Here is a 20,731-nt window from a genome sequence, read left to right on the forward strand (position 1 = left end):
TCTCTTTTGTTTGTGGCTAGTCACTTCTCTCCAGCATCTTTGCCATTTCATCATATATCTTGATACCCAGGAGCCCACAGGCCACTGTCTGAAGCTCAATTGTCAGCATCAACTGGTACATTATGGTTCACAGCATTTCACAGCCTGACTACCTACCCCCCAGAACCTTAAGTGGAATGGATTTATGTTTAGATTCAAGACCACTCTGAGATTAGCTCTGGACAACTTCTTGCAGCTCCATAAGAACTCCATGATGTTAGGACATTTCTAGAAGAACTTGTCATGGCTGCTTCCTCTTTTGATTTTGGGTAGGCAGCTTTACTTAGAGATGTCTGTTAGCAGGAGCTAGATCTCTTCATTTCAGGGCACTTCTAGTTTCACTGGGGTATCTCTGGATGGTTTAGGCTCAGTTTCAACATATTTTTTAAGGGAACAGATAGCTTGGGAGCCAAGCTTCACAAAAAAACTAGAAGGGACTTTAAAATGGCCATAATAAAAACTGATGAGGAGAGGGAAGCTGTGAGAAGAGCTTTTGTCCCACTAGCTGCCTTTGTGATGAATTCTTAACCTAGGTCAAACCATTTTGAAGACTCTACAGTCTGGGGGGCTTATGACCTTGTGATCTGTAGTAAGATGGCACCCGTTTGGGTCTATGGAGTTCCACAGGTGCACCAGCGTCTTCATAATAGCCTTCTGACAGCCCATTACAATTCAGCAAATAAGAGGCAGGGTTATTTGAGGAAACTTCCAGATATAACATTTTGCATTCTATCAAATAACTCTCAAATGCCCAGTTATTCTTAGGTTTCAACAAATCCTCACAGAATCCAATAGCACTAAGATTCTATTCCATCATTCCTTGCCCTTTAAGCCATGGAGATTCTTTCTGCATTCTATTATATCCAGCTCATTCTGACACCCTCAACATTCTGCACATTTCCAAAACTATTTTACCTTCACACACTATTGAGGCATGATTTTGGTTACTCAACTGATTCTGTTCTTCAGTTTTGCTCATACCTTGTATTCCTTTCTCTGGCCATTTCTTGCCCATCCCCACTTTAAATTCCTTAGGTCCAGATATCCTTTACAAAATCCTTTTGTAGACCATTTATGTAACCAGCATAGAAACTTTCATTTGGATAACATATGCAGATGTCAGGGGGAGAATATGGACAAACCCCCTGAGACTAAGGTGTGGTCTCCTCACTTTTATCTTCCTCTATTCCCCACCAACTGCAGTCTTTCTATTGCCCTCTTCTTTGGGCCTCTTTCCTCCTTCTTCTAGCCAAAGATTCAGGTTTCCTTCATGTTCAGATGTGGGCTGGGTCCCCAGTGAGGAATGTTGGGTCATGTCCAGAGGGAAGATGTACAGGATATGCAACAGGATTATGTGGTTGATTCTTCACTTTTTGTGTTCAGGTATTTTATGTGGCTACGTCCCGCCAGCTGAGACGTCTGGACTCTGTCACCAGGTCCCCCATCTATTCTCATTTCAGTGAAACCGTATTAGGTTTGCCTGTTATCCGTGCATTTGAGCACCAGAAGCGATTTAAAAAACAAAATGAGGTGGGGATCGACACCAATCAAAAATGTGTCTTTTCCTGGATTATATCCAACAGGTGAGGTTTTCCCAGGTATGATTCCAAATGTGTACTTCCGGGCTCTGTGTGTTTGTCATTAGCCATGCAAGGGAGGACAGGCATGACCAGGGTGTAAAGCTCATTTTGGCCACACACACCTGTCATGCTATGTAATAGAAAAAATCATGAGCTTTAGCACCAGAGACTGGGTCCCTAGGCCAGCTCTGCCATTTACCATGCTAAGTAAATTGCTTGACCTTGCTAAGGAAAATTTAAGTCCCTTTGCTTTCACAATGGCTAGGACACAACTTGACTGATAGGGTTGTGGTGGAAGTCAAACGCCATTTCTGAGCATTTGGTAGCCCATCTATAAGCCCTGGATAAACTGAACATTCTCCACTTGCTTCCTTGAGAATGTATAAGAGATTCTCCATAGACATGATATTTTTTTTTACGGTGGTGAAAACAGTAGAGGTTGGAGAGAGGAGAGTTGAGAATTTTTAGGTAAATCTATTGATGGCAGAAATGGAAAGCTCACATCCTGTGAGGCAAATCCCTGAGCACTGTGAGCATCATCAGACCCTGGGAAGCAATGTGCTTGAAGGAGAACAGTCTTGTCAGGAAGGAACAATTCTTGAGTAGCTTCCAAAGTATCTTGGTATTGAGGGTAGGTAAATGATGGTCAGTGTTATTTGAAACATTGGGAGGTCAGAGATTTGATCATAAAGATATTTGATTTCTTACAGGCTTTCTAAAAAGGAAAAGGAATATAAGTAAATCTTATTGGACCCCCATGATGAAATATGTACCATATTTATTTGTACACATGCTAGAATCATTTGTGCAAACCTCCATTTTATTTGAGAAAGTCAACTTTCATAAGCCATGTCTATATTACATGTATTCTGTAGTTCTCTACAAAATCCCCCTATATCTCCCTGTGATGGAATTCACACTTAACTTCCCTCCACTCCTAGCTTCTCTGCCTCGTAAAAATACTCAAGTCAGATCGGGTACACTGAACCTTCGTGTGGTGCTTGTTTTTAACCATACATCTGGATTCACTATGGCATTGCTTTCTTGGCTTGATCAAAAGAAATCACTTATAGCATTCGCTTAAAATGCACACTCTTAAACTATATCCTAGGCTCCTGAACCAAAATCTCCTAGGGAAGGGTCCAGGAATTTTTCACATGAATCTATAATGTAATGTTTTTAACAATTGCTTTTCTTTTTTTTAAAATTTTTTATTGTTGGTTGTTCAAAACATTACATAGTTCTTGATATATCATATTTCACACTTTGATTCAAGTGGGTTATGAACTCCCATTTTTACCCCGTATACAGATTGCAGAATCACATCAGTTACACATCCATTGATTTACATATTGCCATACTAGTGTCTGTTGTATTCTGCTGCCTTTCCTATCCTCTACTATCCCCCCTCCCTTCCCCAACAATTGCTTTTCTTATAATTTGGTGACTTTGGGAGAAATTGTACTATAGGATCCCTTAGTTAGTAAACTCTTCTCAGACCTTTAACATGCCATTTATTATCTTAAAAAAAAAAAACAATTTAAAGGACTTTTAGGAATATATTCAGATATTCCTAGATCAAATTGTGGCACCTTCTCAGAGCACAGCCCTACCAAATCACACCCTCTGAGAATGTTCTGTGAGCCCCAGGGTACTGGTCAAGGTAAGGAAGTGGAGATCGGTGACACCTCTCTCTCTGGTTCTGTTGCCCTGCAGGTGGCTTGCAATTCGCCTGGAGCTGACTGGGAACTTGATTATCTTCTTTTCTGCCTTGCTGCTGGTTATTTATAAAGACACCCTGAATGGGGACACTGTGGGCTTAGTTCTGTCCAATGCCCTCAATGTGAGTTTGAAGACTGGGTGTTTGAGTAAATTCATACACTTATTCTTAAACTGAATCTGGAGTATATTGTACAGTTGAAACTAGGAGAAACTGAGATTTGAGCCCTGGCTCCATCTCTTTCTTACCCCTACCCTACTCAAGAAGGCACTATATCACTTAGGAAAAGGACAAAAATAAGCTGGTTGTGGTGTCACACACCTGTAACCCCAGTTACTTGGAAGGCTGAAGCAGGAGGATCACAAGGTCAAGGCTAACCTCAGCAACTTGGTGAGACCATGTCTCAAAATATGGGACTATGGTTTAGTGGTAAAGAGTTCCTGGGTTCAAATTCCAGTACTGCAAGAAAAGAAAAAAAAAAAAAAGACATAAATGTTGTTGTCCTTAGGGCTTAAGAAGGCAACTTATGTTTCAATTCAATATTCTCCTGTGTTTTTGCTTTTGGTTGGTTCTGTTAAAAAGAGATAATTAAATTTCTCCTCTAGAATATAGCAGTAATCAGAAAGTCCTTTGGACAAATAATTCTGTGATGTAAGTTTGTGCTTACATCACAGAACAACTGGAGCTAACAGTAATAGTCTGAAAAACCGTATAATGTATCTCACAGCACCACCCCCAGCATGACTGGGGATAAATGCCAGACATTATTGTTTCCTAGCATCTAAGACAGTAGTTGGCCCTTCAGTAACTTTTCAATAAATATTTGTTCAATAAGTAAATCATTTGACCATCTTTCATGGTATCTCTTTGAACTAACATTTAGAGGCTTGCATAGCCCCAAGTGTGTTTTAAACAGCGCTGTCTTCATTAGAAGTTAATAAGACCCACAGTGATCCTGCCAGAGCATCCAAAAGTACTCTGTTATCCACCTGAGTCACTTGGTTGCTTGTGACTTTGCCCCTTTATCCCCCAAGACAAATAAGACAAAGAATCAGGAAACCATTAAATTGAGCCCCCCCCCAAAAAAAAAAAAATCAGGAATGGTTCAACCTACACAAAGTTGTCACTCTTAGTCTTCATGCTCCTCCCCTCTGTACTCTGTGGCTCCCTTTCTCTAACCATCATTCACTCCACAAAAATTCCCTGTGCATATGTGCAAACTCCCATTTTTTTCTCTGAAAGAAGCTCACAGCTGAGTAACCCCTGGCCTCTAGAGGATCCACATGGATGGTCCCACCTTTGAGGTCAAGGTTGAACAAGAACAGAGAGAGCAGCCAGCTTTTCTCATGTTCTTCTCCATTTGTAGAAATCCATCTGCAACCCCTTCTACAAAAAGCAGGAAGCTTACAGGCAGAAGGCCTGAGTTCCGATTCTACTTCAATCCCCGTGTTAGCCCCCAACCATTCAAAGCTCACACTGCCCCTCCTGGGAGCCCACAGTGGAGCACTTAGTTGTTCTCCAGCCATTCAGCCTACTGGTCTTACCCAACCCTCAAGAAACCAGGACTGACTTCCTCGCTCTCTTGCAGAGCCCACCACAGTGCTGAGCACAAAGTGAGCCCTGGATTAACTGATTGAGCTGATATCTGAGCCAGGATGATTTTTTAGTCTTCTGGTTTTTCTGTAGATCACACAAACCCTGAACTGGCTAGTGAGGATGACATCGGAAACAGAGACCAACATTGTGGCTGTAGAGCGAATAAATGAGTACATCAATGTGGAAAATGAGGTAAGGAGGAATTTGAGAAACCCAGAGACCAGGCCCATGCAGCTCCTTTGAAAGTGCATCTCCTTGGACTGGCATTGTGGCTCAGCAGTAGAGTGCTCACTTAGCACTGGCGGGACCCGGGTTCAATTCTCAGCACCACATAAAAATAAATAAGTAAATAAAGGCATTGTGTTGTGTCCATCTACAAAAAAAAAAAAAAAAGATATATTCTCTCTCTCTTAAAAAAAGGAGACACCTATTCAAAAGATAATATTCTAAAATATAAAAATATTTTAAAAAAAGAAAGTGCATCTCCATTCACATGGGTTCATAATGTTTTAAAAAAATGTTTCCTTTGCTCCCACTTGACCTAATTACTTCAAACTTACAATACGAAGTGGTTTGGGGGAAGTCAGGTCTTGTAAGGCACCAAGTTAAATGGTGGCTTCTTTCTGGAGATCCATAGAGCAACCTTCTGGGACAGGATTTCTTTAATTGAACACGGTAGAAACCTTCTTGGGAGACCAAGTCCGGTTCAGTCAGGTAGCTGAGACATTGCTACCTATTTTGTGACTTGAGTCCCATGAGGACTGTTCAGCTGAGCTGCCACTGTGTAAAGCACTTCTCATCCTGTCCCCTTGCCAGGCACCCTGGGTGACTGATAAGAGGCCTCCAGCAGATTGGCCCAACAAAGGGGAGATTCGGTTTAGCAACTACCAAGTACGGTACCGGCCGGAGCTGAATCTGGTACTGAAAGGGATCACTTGTGACATCAAGAGCACTGAGAAGGTAAGTGGCACAAGGGAAGGCTGGATGTGAGGCCTTGTGATACAGGACAGTAGGACACAGAATGGAGAGCAGCTAGACTCCAGCCCTTCCTCATTTGGGTGGAGGGAGAGGTTCCTGGCCCTGGAGACACGTGGGGATACAGCACCACCACCACCAGAGGGCGTGATACCAGCCAGAGATTTTCTGCATCCCTCCAGCTGACCAGGACTCAGTTCCTGGAAATTCACAGCTGGTAGCAAGGATGTCAGGGAGGACACAAGGGAGTATCAGGCCTAGGGAAAGAATTGTTAGGAACATTAGCATTGAGAGTTGTCTCTAGAGAATGGCCTACTTCTTCTGCTGGTCTTCAAAGTTGGGCATCCTCCTCTGGTGCTCTTGTTCTCCAAGGATTTGGGGTCTAAAGTAGAAACAACAACAAAAAAAACCTGGGTAAGAATGCAGAGTTCCAAATCAGGGTCTGGCTCTCAGCTGGTTGGCAGGACCATCCTTCCCTTCTCCCCACTTCCAAGTAAAGCTTTTTTTTTTTTAAGAAGTTCTTAATTTCCAATAATAATTATAACATCAACAGCTGCTGAGTGTGTCCATTTCTACTCGTCATTGTAGTTTTCAGCAAGCAATAACCTATGATGTAGGATGGGAGAGCTGTTTTTTTTTTTTTTTCCCTGACATCTGGGCACATTTTTCTCCCAACAAAACAAAACAAAAAAAATAATTTAATATCTCAGAGATGAAGTAGCCAATCACTGCCACTTAACACCTGTGATTGAAGCTAAATAATTTTTTAGTCCAAGCTAAATAATCTTTTCTCCATGAATTGTATGTTGAACTAACATGCAACTATTTTCACAGGTTGGTGTGGTGGGCAGGACAGGAGCTGGGAAGTCATCCCTCACAAACTGCCTCTTTAGAATCTTAGAGTCTGCAGGTGGCCAGATAACCATTGACGGAATAGATATTGCTTCCATTGGGCTCCATGACCTTAGAGGAAAACTGACCATCATCCCCCAGGTGAGCTCTAGAACTTACTTGGGCACACACAGTGAGGCATCTTGTTCTCAGGAAGCATGTTGATACCTGTTCAATTAGCAGTATCATTCCTGCACTCTACTCAGAATACCCAAGCTAAAGTCTTCAATTTTTGTGTAATATGCATTTGTGACTGCTGGTATCTGACCAGTAGGTGGCAGCAACACAACAGAAGTCAAATAGAGCAGATGATTATTTAGCATTTCTATAGCCCATCAAGGTTTGCAAGACCTTGGCAATCAGCATTAGCAGTTTTGCCACTGAAGCTTGGCGCTATTAAGCTTTATACTCCCCATTTGATATGGTTAAAGGACAGCGGAGGGAATTTGCTGCAGATTTTTGCCAGCAAGCAAAACACTTAGTGTGTCAGCAAGAAAGACCCATTGGCTTGTTCTATGGACCCTACACATAAGTGTCTCCATGGAGGCCTCTCTTCTCCAGTGGTATGTGGCTCCTCCTTAGAACCTTCCCTCTGCTCACTCTAGCCACATTTCTCGGGAGGTAAATTTGATTTGTCTGGGGTTTGCTTAGTTTGATTCACTCCTTTCTCTGGCGCCCTCAAAGCATAATAAATGCTATGCAGGGGTTTTTACTATCTATTTCTGTACCTTTCCCTGATCCCTCTACCTCTAAATCACAAGTTTTCATTTGGGAGAGGGATATTCCTCTCATTGTAAATAGTGCTATAGTAAGTTTGGAAATTCATAACTGAATCTCAGAAAGAAACAAAATAGCAACAAACCAAGCATCTTTCTTCATCCTATGCTTAGCTGCCTGGTTAGCACCTGTTCCAGGCCTTCAAAGGACTTGCAGAAGCTTGAACATGCTGGGTGTGGTGGCATACTGTTGTAACCCCAGCTATTCAGGAGCTGGAGTCAGGAGTATTCCATGTTCAATGCCAGCCAGGGCAATTTAGTGAAACTCTGTCTGGAAAACAAAAATATTTAAAAAGATGGACTTGGGTTGTAGATCAAGTGGAAGAGCGCTTGCCTAGCATGCACTAGTACATGAGTTCAACCCATTGTACTGAAACAAAGCTCAACCATGCCGGGTGCAGTGGCACACGCCTGTAATCCCAGCAGCTTGAGAGGCTAAGGCAGGAGGATTGCAAGTTCAAAGTCAGCCTCAGCAATTTAGCAAACAATTCAGGGAGACCCTGTCTCTTGGAAAAAAAAAAAGGTGGGGGGTGCTAGGGATGTGGCTTCATGGTTAAATGCCTCTGAGTTCAATTCCCTGTACAAAAAAAAAAAAATTAAAGAAATAAAGAGAAAAACTCAACCATGAACCAACTTCCTGACTAAGGTAGGTATCCATCTCAGGTCAGATGGACATGCTTTCTCCCTGTCACAAAGAACAACTGGGTCCTTTGCTGATATTAACCGTAACTGCTCCCTCACCCCTTAACTTGCAGGATCCCATCTTGTTCTCTGGAAGTCTGAGGATGAATCTGGACCCTTTCAACAAATACTCAGATGAGGAGATTTGGAAGGCCCTGGAGTTGGCTCATCTCAAACCCTTTGTGGTTGGCCTGCCACTTGGGTTGTCCCATGAAGTGACAGAGGCTGGTGACAACCTGAGGTAATGTCTCATAACCTACCTCTTACACAGGCAGTGAGAGGAGAGGGGACCCTCCTCTTGTTCCCTGTGTTAGGTGTTATCAGATATTGTAGAGTTTTCACTGTATGGGTCTAATTTCTAACACATAAAATGAACCTGTTCTGAAGATCACATGATAACATAGATGTGAAAGTGCTTTAAACTTGTGAAAACCTGGGTTTTTAAATGTGCCTTCATGTGACAGTACACAGTGTGAGCTTACAGGTGCCACTATTGTGGAGAATCACAGAAAGCAGAGATTTTCAACTTAGCTGTATACAGCAAGCAGGATTAAAATGGTCCTAATACCTAGTCCCACCCTGGAGTCTGGTTTAATTAGTGTGAGGTGCAGATTGGATATAGGGAGACTTAAAGTGTCCTCACAGTCTGCTAAGGGCATCCCAGTTTGAGAACTGCTGATCTAAAGGGCACATGGATGATAGGGATGTAGTGTTTACAAAGTCCTAATGCAATATTAAAATACTTTCAATCCACACAAAACTCTCTGTGCTGTCCCAGTTCTTTTTCCTGTTTCCAAGTATTTTTGTATATGCTGCAATTTTACTTCTAGCCATCACTATATAGTCATCTGTCCATTAATATGTGAACCTGGCCTTTTCTCTGTAACAATCTGGTTTTTCCCTTTGCACACAGAATTCCAGCCTGATGCTACTGGACAGTTCTTGCCCCAGGTGCCTTGATAGTGGGAGGCAGGGGATGGGTCATTATTGGTTGAAGCTCAGGGAGGAAGGAAGAGCTCGAATAATGGGCTGGCTGCTCTGGATTCACCTGAGAGCTTGTTTTAAGTGTAAAATCTCAAACCCTGGACCTACTAATCCAAATCTGTACTTTAACAAGATTGCCAAGTGTTTTGTGTGCATGTTGCAGCTTATGAAGCAATTCCTAGAGCATTGCCTCTCAACTGAGCTGCAAGAATCACCCAGGGAACTTAACAAATCCAATGCCCCAGCTGATTTTACCCAGGGGACACTTGCAAGGCTTGGTAGTAAGCACCATTAATGTTGTTTTCCTTCAGGACTAGCAGGACTTCATCAGGTCTTTAGGTTGATGTAAGACTATTCAAACATCCAGTCAACAAATAGGCTATAAGCACCTACTATGTGCCAGGCACTAGAGATACAGAGGCAAGTGACGCACACATAATTCCTGACTTCCTAGCATGTACAGTATAATGGAGGAGACAGACCTGTGGGAATAAATGCCACTGCTAACAATATTGCAGAGGAGACATGCAGGACACTAATGTGAAAGCAACACTTATGTTTTATAAGAATAAAAATCACACCACACTTTTCTTTTTCATGCTAGGAGATAATCAAGTGGTATTACTAATACCTTGATTTCAGTCCTGGTTTGGGGAATTAAAACAAATATCTGTGGTGAATGCTGGATATATCAGTGTGGAGAGAGCTGCTGAAAGCCAAAGTGATACCTCGACACAGTCCAATTGACTCAGGCTGGAGTTTGGTACAAGCTCAGTAGCCAGTTTTTCAGTGTCTCTGATCTTACATTACAGACAAATACTGGAAGTTCATCTTGGGTGACTTCTCATCTCCTGCAGAAATTTTCTTACAGAAAATTACAGAACTTTAGTCTAGCCACCCTCTGTTTAATATGTTCCCTAATGGCCACAGCAGGAAAGAACAATTAGCAAATTCCTGAATATTTCCTTCACATCATTTCCCAAAGCTTCTTTATATAAGTAAGAGGTCCAGCCTTCATTACAGACTCTTAGCAAATTACAGTTATTTGCATTTTACAAGCATGTTCGAATTCCACATACATTGCACCTCACCCCAAGACATTGTGTTCATTAGACTGCTTTGTTTCTAATCAAGGCAGAAGGCCTTGAACAAATAATTAGCCTTGAGACTAGAATTACACATTAAAACAATGAATGGATTTGCTAAGGCCACAAAGAAATGCCACTGGGGCATTCTAGTGCAGGACCACCCTATATTAATGGTGTCAGATCAAATACTGCTGAAATAAACTTGGTAGCATTCCTGTTGTTTTGCAATGGTCATTGCTATCACTGTAGCCAAATGCAAAGCACTGTTTTGGGGCCAGTGTTTTCCAAACTTGTATAACATGAAAATTGCCTGGGGTACTTATTAAACTCATATGTACCTAGGCCTCTCCCGCATTCTGACTGGGTGGAGTGAAGGCCAAAAGCACGATTTTTTTTTTCTTAATTAAGTTCCTGTGGTACTTCTAATTGGGAAAATTTGAAAATTGTTGCTCACAACTATAATGGATGGGGAAATTTGGAATGGGAGTTTTGAAAAGTCTAATCTGGAACATGAAACTGTCCCTGTCTCAGGATTTTCCTTGGTGCTCAGGGGATAATTCATGGTTTCTTCTGTTGGTGACAGTGTGGGTCAGAGGCAGCTAGTGTGCCTGGGCAGGGCTCTGCTTCAGAAATCCAAGATTCTGATCCTGGATGAGGCTACAGCTGCGGTGGATCTAGAGACAGATCAGCTCATTCAGACAACCATCCGAAACGAGTTCTCCCAATGCACAGTCATCACCATTGCCCACCGGCTGCATACCATCATGGACAGTAACAAGTGAGTGAGGGGTAACCCTTGGTCAGTGGTGACCACGTCAGCCACGGAATACCTTAGAATAGAAGGGATGACCACCATCATTTTACTGATGAAACTGAGGCCTAGAGATTTCAAGAAATTTTGGCCAGAATTACACATCAAACTATGAAAGCTAACTGGGTCATGGGGACCATCTTGAAAGTAAAATAGGAAATTATAATTATTAACTGAATATGAGGAGGTGGCAGCCCAACCTATGAGTGGCACATGTTGACCATAGACCTTCCCTATCCTGGGCCTCAGCTGCTGCCCTGTAAAATGACTGGAAGTGTCTGTTTCTTCCTGCTCTGGCATCTTACCCTCGCTGGTCAATAGTCTTAGAAGCTAGAGAGGAAAGGCTTCCTTTTCTGACCCAGGGGAAGACTCTCTTTTAAAATCAGTCATCCTCAAACAATGTGTACTTTGGGAAAAAAAGAAAGACCTGATATAAAGGGACTCATGTGCACATATGCTTCTATGACTCAGTATTACATGTAGATGTTGATGCCATAGCTGTGGTTCATTCATTTCCACTGCTTTGGGGAGCCTCGTCAGGCTATACTACAACCTAGTCCTGGTTATTCTTATTAATGCCAAGATTTGAGATGCTACTTTCTTTTTCTTTTTTGGTACAGGGGATTGAACCCAGAGGTGCTCAACCACTGAGCCACATCCCCAGCCCTATTTTGTATTTTATTTAGAGACAGGGTCTCACTGAGTTGCTTAGCACCTCATTTTTGCTGAGGCTGGCTTTGAACTCACAATCCTCCTGCCTCAATCTCCCGAGCTGCTGGGATTACAGGTGTGTGCCACCATTCATCTTGAGATGGTACTTTCTAAGGCTTTTATTTATTTCCTCTTTGTTTCAGGATAATGGTCCTAGATGATGGGAAGATTGTGGAGTATGGCAGTCCAGAAGAACTGCTGGAAAACTACGGCCCCTTTTATTCTATGGCTAAAGAAGCTGGCATTGAGAATGTGAACAGCACAGCATTTTAGCAGCACGTTCCATGGTTAAAGAAGGACTGTAAGGAGAATTCCTTATTTACTTTGTGTGTGTGTGTGTGAAATATGTCATATGCAAAACTGTGTATAAAATATATTTTTTGTTGTCGTTACTGGGTCTCATTATGTTGCCCAGGTTGGCATGAACTCTTAGACTCAAGCAATCCCCCTGTCTCAGACTCCTGAGTAAAAATGTATATTTTAAAGAAGAATGATAAGTGAACACCTTTGTAACCACTACCCAGATTAAGAAAATGAATTACCAGGTACTTTAGAGACCCCTCAATTGCCCTGCCTTCGTCATAAGTCCTTGCTCCCATCCCTCCCAGTCAACCACTGGCCTGAACTTCATGATAATTATTCCTTGCCTTTCATTTTATCAAAATTGTATGTATCTTTAAACAATGTTTACCTTTTTATCTTATATAAATGGACTCATATTTCATGTATTCTCATATGACTTCTTTTTTTTTCAATAATATATTTGCAGTTTTTTCATGTTGATGCCAACAGGTTCATTCATTTGCACTGCTCTTTTGTAGCACAGCATTGTGTGAACACACCACATTTATTCATTTTAATATGAGTAAGCATTAGAGTTATTTCCAGTTTATTTTCTTTCTCTTACGAATAACACTGCTATGAACATTCTGGTCCACATCTGGATTACACGCATCAGAATTTCTCTAGGGTAAAATCTAGAAATGGAAGCTATGTACGTTTCCATGCACACATGAGGTATTGCCAAACTGGGAATGTCAATCTAAAACTTTTTTTGTCAATCTGACAAGTATGAATTGGTATTTCATCAAGGATTTAATTTGCATTTCCTTTGTTACTCTTGAGGTTGGATATGTTTTCACTTGTTTCTGGGGCATTGAATTTCTTCCTATATAGTTTTTTTAAATGCTGTGCCATAGGGCTGGGGTTGTGGCTCAGTGGTAGAGCGCTTGCCTCATGTGTGAGGCACTGGGTTTGATCCTCAGCTCCATATAAAAATAAATAGATAAAATAAATATTTAAAAAATATTTTTAAAATGCTGTGCCTGATAATTCCAATATCTGGATGATTTGCCATCTCTTGATTCTGTTAATGTTTTTTTTTTTTAACCAGAAATTTAACCCAGGGGTCCTTTACCACTGAGCCACATCCCCAGCTCTTTTTATTTTTTATTTTGGGACAGGGTCTCACTAAGTTACTGAAGCTGACTTTGAACTTGCCATCTTCCTTCCTCAGCTTCCCGAGCTGCTGGGATTATAGGCATGCACCACTGCGCCCAGCTTTAATTTTTAACTATAGTGTTTTATTCCCTTGTATGTCTTTTGAATTTTTACTGTAAGCTTCTCACTCCACTTAGAACTTGATATGGGGACAGTCTCTGAGGCCTGAATTGAAACTGAGTTCTTCCTAAGAGGTTTTATAAAAACCTTCTGCCAACCACCTAGAACATCACTCAAAACCTCTTTGGACTACATTCTCACTTAAGAGGCTTGATGCTGTGCAGTTAGTGCAACTTCAGAGCACAATCCTGTATAAAAGCCAGCTTGTGATTTGCAAATCTCAAGTGAGGGGCACAGTGACACTTTGCAGATAGGTGTGGGTGGTTGTGGACTCCTCTGTGTTTTGCATGGTGGGAATTGTCCCTTATTTACTTGTATGTTGCAGGCATAGTCCTTTCAAGACTCGAGTTTATCAGAGGGGACCCTGTTCTGGTCTCCTTCTTGGCAGACATTGGCTTTTTCTCTTACTTTGGCATTCTGTGCTACTAGCAAATTAAGAGTTCAATATCTCCAGGTTTGGAAAGACAGCTAGGCTTCACCCATCCTTTCCTTCCAGGGTGTTTTGTGTCATATTTTTTTTTTTTTGAGGTTCATTTTATTTTTTATTTTTTTTATTTTTTATTTTTTGTGGTGCTGGGGATTGAACCCAGGGCCTTGTGCATGCAAGGCAAGCACTCTACCAACTGAGCTATATCCCCAGCCCTTGAGGTTCATTTTATTCCTTACTTCCATTGCAGTGACGTAGTTACAAAGATTTTGATTTATCTAGCATTTCGCTGTTCCTTGGTGAGGTACTCAGAGTATTAAACTTCCTAAAGGAAGGGTACATAGCTAGAGTAACCACAGATGGTTATGGAATGCATCTGTTGTCCCCAATATATATATAAGAGTAGCAGCTGTCCTTTCCCCCTCTAAAGGGATGATAAGTTTGTATTATCCTCCTACACATAGCCACGTGAATTAGATTTTGAATCAGCACAGATGGTGATCAACATGAAAATATTGAAACGTTCAATATTTGAGGAGATTATTCAAGGATAATCCCTTCTCTAATTCTGCAAAGTAGATTTGGTGTATTATAAATATTCCACAATTATTACCTATTTTTCAAAGGCACCAATAAAATATGAAAAAAAGGTAGCATTTTAAATACCTGCTTACCTACATGAACAGTAGCTCTTCAGATGAGTATATTTTAATCTCAATTCCATCAATTGTAAAATACCCATTCTTCTATGAACCACTAAGAAAGAATACTGCCAGTTAAGCTCAGGCTTTCCTTGTTTATAAGATGCATCCTGTTTGTGGGAGGGAAAAGGCATTTTAACATTAATACAATATACTACCTCTAAAACTGTCAGAGCTGGGTTGTGTCCTTTATCCCAGTTAGAGGTCTTGGTTCCTTTGTTTCCTATTTTTTTTTTCAGTCTGTTGCTCTTTTAATCCAACAATATCATCATCATCATCTCCCTTATCTTTCTTTCTCAACTCTTCTTTCCTTTTCACTGCCAGGTAACTAACCATTGTTTCTGCCATCTATTCTCTCTGCTCATTAGATTTTCAAAAAATAAGTTTCTTTGATTTCCTCCAAGACTTTATTCTTCCAGACACATTTCCAATTTTAAAAAATGTTTCTAGATATAGAACAATTGGAGTGAAACAAGAGGACGGTTGAAAAACAGAAGAACAGTTCACACCTGCTGAGAGCTAACCACCAAAGAAACTGAGAAATGCAACAGTGGTAAAGTACCAGGATGAAAGCAGAGCTTAGAGGAGCCCTGATACCTTCTCAGTTATTGCCTAACAAAATGGCCCAGGCTGATCTTTGTATCCTGATCACCAGAGAACTTCAAAGATGAACAATTATCACTATTCAGCATTTACTAAATTTCTGGCATTGCCCAAAACTTTTTATAAAGAGCAATTTAATACAAATAAAATATATTTTTATTTAAATAAACATCCCATTACATTGTGGTCTAAGTTAATACTTCTCACAAGTTTTGTTTCAACTCATCAGTTTCAGGGACAACTTTAGATAACCACCTAGAACCATACCTCCCTCCAAAATGCTACCATATCTTCACTGATTTTTTTGGTCTCTTTCTGTGATCTTCCAGATTCATCTGGGTACTGGGAATTCTAGTGTTTTAGGCCTCTGTTTCTTATTAAATTATTGCCTCTCACTTTCTTTTTTTTTAATTTTTTATTGTTGGTTGTTCAAAACATTACATAGTTCTTGATATATCATATTTCACACTTTGATTCAAGTGGGTTATGAACTCCCATTTTTACCCCATATACAGATTGCAGAATCACATCAGTTACACATCCATTGATTTACATATTGCCATACTAGTGTCTGTTGTGTTCTGCTGCCTTTCCTATCCTCTACTATCCCCCCCTCCCCTCCCCTCCCCTCTTCTCTCTCTACCCCCTCTACTGTCATTCATTTCTCCCCCTTGTATTATTTTTCCCTTTCCCCTCACTTCCTCTTGTATGTACTTTTGTATAACCCTGAGGGTCTCCTTCCATTTCCATGCAATTTCCCTTCTCTCTCCCTTTCCCTCCCACCTCTCATCCCTGCTTAATGTTAATCTTCTTCTCATGCTCTTCGTCCCTACTCTGTTCTTAGTTACTCTCCTTATATCAAAGAAGACATTTGGCATTTGTTTTTTGGAAATGGATGGCATTAGAGATTATGCTAAGTGAAGCTAGCCTCTCATTTTCAAACCTAACCTTCCAGGCTCTGCCTTGTAATGCTGGGGCTGAGACTTGCAAATCCCATTTCTGCTTTGTCACCTTTCCTATTAGGTTCCAAAGACAGGAGGTGCTGCTGAGAGGCTGGATGCAACGTTGCCTGAGGCAGGGGCTTGTTTCTTCCTTGCTTGTTCTGTTTCCATCAGCATCCTTCCAGCAATGTTTCAGTCACAGCAGCTCATCCAAGCAACAACACTGATTTTAATTTTCAGTTTTTTTGTTTGGTACTGGGGATAGAACCCAGGGGTGCTTAACCACGGAGCCTCATCCCCAGCCCTTTTTTAATATATATTTTTTAGAAACAGGGTCTCACTGAGTTACTTAGGGCCTTGCTAAGTTGCTGAGGCTGACTTTTTTTTTTTTTTTTTGCAGGGGTTACTGGGGATTGAATTCAGGGGAACTCATCCACTGAGCCACATCCCCAGCCCTATTTTGTATTTTATTTAGAGACGGGGTCTCACTGAGTTGCTTAGCACCCCGCCGTTGCTGAGGCTGGATTTGAACTTGTGATCCTCCTGCTTCAGCCTCTGAGAGAGCTGCTGGGATTACAGGTGTGTGCCACCATGCTCAGATTAGTTTTCAGTGTTTCCAACATTCACAGAACCCATATCATTGTGTCCCTCAGAGACACCCATACCGGCTGAGCAGCACCCACCTTTTTCAGAAGGAATAGAGTCAAAGACAAATAATTCTACACTGAGAAATTGACACAAACAGGAAAGAATGTTCCAAAGATACCTATATTTTTTGTAGACTAATTTTGAAACATCATTTGAAGAAATTTATTCCATTTAGCAATAGGATGAGAATACATTTAATTATACATATGTACTGATCAGAAATTTATTTGAAAATTAACAAATATTATTCTATAAACATTTATATTTAAATCTCTAAGCTATTGCAGTTTGGATTTAGCTAGAAAAATCTATATTCTACTAGAAGCAGGATCTTAGTCTTCTATATAGATGAGACACTAAGCTGGTTTTTGAAAGGTTTCACATTGTTGGAAAATACCAGGAAAAGTTGGGGCCTGGTTCCCCAAATACCTGCCTAGTTGCCTAATTAAAATTTATTAATTCCAAATCTGCAAACCAAGTTCATTTTGGCTAATTTTTCATTTTCGTTCATCAAAATATCTAAATGTCCCGCATACTTGACTTCAACATTAACGGTAAACAGAACTCTTTTGTTTTAGCTGGGTCTAAGATAGGGGTATAGCTCAAGGGTCAAATTTGGCCTGCCACCTGTTCTTGTGAATAAATTTTTATTGGAAACAGCCATGCTCCTTGTGTCTCCATTACCTATGCCCTCTTCACGTTACAATGCAGAGTTGAATCACAACAGATGTGTACTATCTGTCCTTTATGGGAAAAGTTTGCTGACCCTTCTCTAAAGTCACCAGTGTAGTCTGGAATGGGACATATTTCAATTCTCAAACAGATTATTTGCCTCAAAAAACATTATGTGGCTCCATACCTATGATGGAATAATGGTCCTCAAGGAAGCCCAGAACCTGTGAATATGTTACCTCTAATCCTCAGAACCTGTGGATATGTTACCTCTAATTACAAAAAGGATTTTGCTGATGTGTTTAGGTTAAGGATATGGAGGTGAGTGAGTATTCTGGGTTATCCAGGCAGGTCCAATATAATCACCGGGTCTTTATAAAAAGAGGACCAGTAGCGCAGCAGTAGGATACTTGCCTACCAGGACCCTGAGTTAGAGAGACGTTTGAAGATGGAGCCTACAAGCCATGAAACTCAAACAGCCTCTAGAAGTCAGAGAAGGTAAAGAACAGATTCCCCATGGAATCTCTACAAAGAATTACCTTGATTTTAGCCCATTGAGGTTGATTTTTGTTTTGGTGGTGGGCAGTTACCAGGGATTGAACTCAGGGGCTCAACTACTGAGCCACATCCAGAGCCCTATTTTGTATTTTATTTAGAGACAGGGTCTCACTGAGTTGCTTAATGCCTCACTTTTGCTGAGGCTGGCTTTTTGAACTCACGATCCTCCTGTCTCAGCCTCCCGAGTCACTGGGATTACAGGCGTGCATCACTGTGCTGGCCTTGAGATTGAGTTTGAACTTCTGATCTCCAGAAGCATAATACATTTGTGTTTTAAGCCACTGAATTTGTGGCAATTTATAATAGGAACAAGAGGAAACTAATAATGGTAAACCCAAGTATCTCTGACAAAATTGCCAATGTTCCTCAACTGAAGTGAGTTTAATGACAATTCATTAATCTTCATTGAATTTTACTGTAGTTGAAATTTGAAGAGGGTCATTCTGCCTTTTAATCCCAGCTAAAAGTTGGTTTTTCTGGGTGTGGTAGTGCATGCCTGTAATCACAGTTACTCGAGAAGTTGAAGCAGAAAAATTGCAACTTCCAGGCCAGCCTGGGCAAATTAAGACTCTGTTTCAAAATTAAAAAGGAGCTAGGGATGGAGTTCAGGGATGGAGCACTTGGCTAGCATGTGCCATGTCTGGGTTCAATTCCCAGTACTGCCAAAAAAAAAAAAAAAAAAAAAAGGTTCAATGCTCATGCCTGACATCCTGCTCCAGAACATCTGGTCCCAGCATATGAGAACCACCCCAAGATGCTCTGAGACAATAGACAAGAGGAAAACAGTCTGCAATCTTGAGTCTATCAGGGGACTTAAGAAACACCATCCTGGGTAGCAGCAAGACAGAGTGGATTCCCGAAATTTGGATCAAAAGTAGGGTCATATAGATATATCTCTATATACCTAAAAATATATCTCAGGACAAAAGTGACTTCAAGGGCTGGGTGGAGCTCAGTGGTAGAGTGCCTGCCTAGGATATGTGAGGCCTTGGGTTTCATCCTCAGCCCCGCATTTTTTTGGGGAAAAAAAGTGCCTTCATCCAAAATGGTTACACCTGTTTTATCTCAAGCTAGTATGGAAGAGTTTGGTACATTCCTGGTGCCAGGGTTCAGTCTGAAATCTCCATATACTGCTATAGTGGTTTTGTTTATTTATAGCGTGTTGAGAAACTGTGCAGGGAAAGCCAATCAGGGTTACTCGTGGGCCATCATAGTGGTGATGTCTCGAGATGGCTGCCGTCACGTCAAGCTAACCCTCCAACACACACATGCTTCTATCAAATTGTAAAGATCTTATTCAGTTTGATCATATTTGGAGGAAGCCTCTTCTGGTTCTTAGCTAAAACACTGTAGTGAAAACTCTTCTCAAAGTGAGTCATTGATTTCAACAATGGCTGATTAAGAGCCTCTCACTAGCAGCCTCTCTGATCCTGAGTGGGGACTGCTGTGGGAAATTCTTGGTCTGACTCCTCATGGATGTCCTAGAATGACCTAAGCATGGCAGTGCACAGTCATTGTTTTGTGACATGGTCCTGCTAAGTCTGCAGACCTCCTCTCTGCTCCCCCGCCACCCTCTCCCTCCAGTTGTGTTGCAGGGTCCCCTAAGCCTGCCTGCTCCCATTTCTTAAATGAACCCATTGCTGCTACTTTAACCAGAGTGTTTACTCCCTCCCACCACCACGCCAAAAGTTACCTCTGGGAAAACACTCCATCTGCTTCTCTCCTTGAGAACCATACCTTAGATGGGGTTAATGCATGGATACCCTAAGTAGTTTGCAAAAGCTTTAGTTTGTTTTGGGGAAACTCCCCCCCCCCTTTTTTTAATTGTAGATGGACACAATGTCTTTATTTTTATGTGGTGCTGAGGATTGAACCTAGTGCCTCACACATTCGAGGAAGGAAAAGCCCCCTCTTGATAAATGCAAAACACTAATAGTGATCTTTACTAACAATTGCAGAAAACATCCAGAGGGCAGGGTGTAATGCAGACGGATTGCAGATCCCTTCTCTCTGGCACTGAATGTCTGGCCACACCCTGTAAACAAAAAACAGTAAGCACTTCAACATGTTGTGCTAATATGTGGGAGAGCTTAAAGTCCTGTAAAAGAGTCATGTAGTGACTAGAGAGAGGGTTTTGAATGAAGTTTTTAAATCTTGAGGTTTCTTGGTCCTCAGACATGAGGCTCTGCAAGGGAAATAGCTCAGAAGACAACTATGTTCCTCTAAGGTCTGTTTGTATTCCTGGCTCTGAAGTAGAACCTATGTAAACAGAATCCAAGCTTCACAATCAATAAAAACAGAGCTGGGGATGTAGCTCAGTTGGTAGAGTGCTTGCCTTCCATGCACAAGGCCCTGGGTTCAATCCCCAGCACCACAAAAACAAAACAAAAAACCATGACACAATATGCAACCCTTATGGAAACCAGGTACCTCTAGAGCTCACATTTATGGATAGAGTCCCACCACCAATTCCTGTTGTAGGACTCATGGATGGAAGTTTACCTGAAGAACTGTTTCCATTGAAATTGAAGACACTCCTGGGAGGAAGTAAGCTAGCAAACTGGATGTGGAGGCTGTTAGGGTCTGGATATGCAGTGCCCCCGCCCCCCCAAAGCTCTTAGTACAGAAATAGAGGTGAAATGATTAGATGATGAGAGTTGGAACCTGAGCAGCCCCTCCTGGTTTGAGTGGACTAACTTGTGTAACTTA

At 41.4% G+C, this 20,731-nt stretch overlaps 1 protein-coding gene and 1 non-coding gene across 3 annotated transcripts in view; both read left to right on the top strand.

The window, feature by feature from the left end:
* Abcc2 (ATP binding cassette subfamily C member 2) overlaps positions 1-17,449 on the top strand; it is a 54,705-nt gene extending 37,256 nt beyond the window's left edge. Inside the window, exons 25-33 of one of the 2 annotated variants that reach the window (XM_046450141.2) lie at positions 1,423-1,622; positions 3,336-3,462; positions 5,026-5,127; positions 5,752-5,895; positions 6,745-6,903; positions 8,333-8,499; positions 10,914-11,108; positions 11,996-12,153; positions 15,051-17,449. In XM_046450141.2, coding sequence (XP_046306097.1) covers positions 1,423-1,622; positions 3,336-3,462; positions 5,026-5,127; positions 5,752-5,895; positions 6,745-6,903; positions 8,333-8,499; positions 10,914-11,108; positions 11,996-12,125 — 1,224 coding nt within the window. In that variant the 3' untranslated portion in view covers positions 12,126-12,153; positions 15,051-17,449. Of the gene's footprint in view, positions 1-1,422; positions 1,623-3,335; positions 3,463-5,025; positions 5,128-5,751; positions 5,896-6,744; positions 6,904-8,332; positions 8,500-10,913; positions 11,109-11,995; positions 12,581-15,050 lie in introns of those variants that run through there. The other variant, XM_046450140.2, reaches the window with a different exon arrangement.
* A 2,876-nt stretch (positions 17,450-20,325) lies between these two features.
* Trnag-ucc (transfer RNA glycine (anticodon UCC)) lies at positions 20,326-20,399 on the top strand. Its single transcript has one exon. It is a non-coding gene; the product is annotated as a tRNA-Gly (tRNA).
* Positions 20,400-20,731: the final 332 nt, after the last annotated feature.

The sequence above is a fragment of the Marmota monax genome, unplaced genomic scaffold, assembly GCF_021218885.2.
Source record: "Marmota monax isolate L192 unplaced genomic scaffold, Marmota_monax_Labrador192_F-V1.1 WCK01_AAM20220418_F8-fsc00004, whole genome shotgun sequence".
NCBI classification, from domain to species: Eukaryota; Metazoa; Chordata; class Mammalia; order Rodentia; family Sciuridae; genus Marmota; species Marmota monax.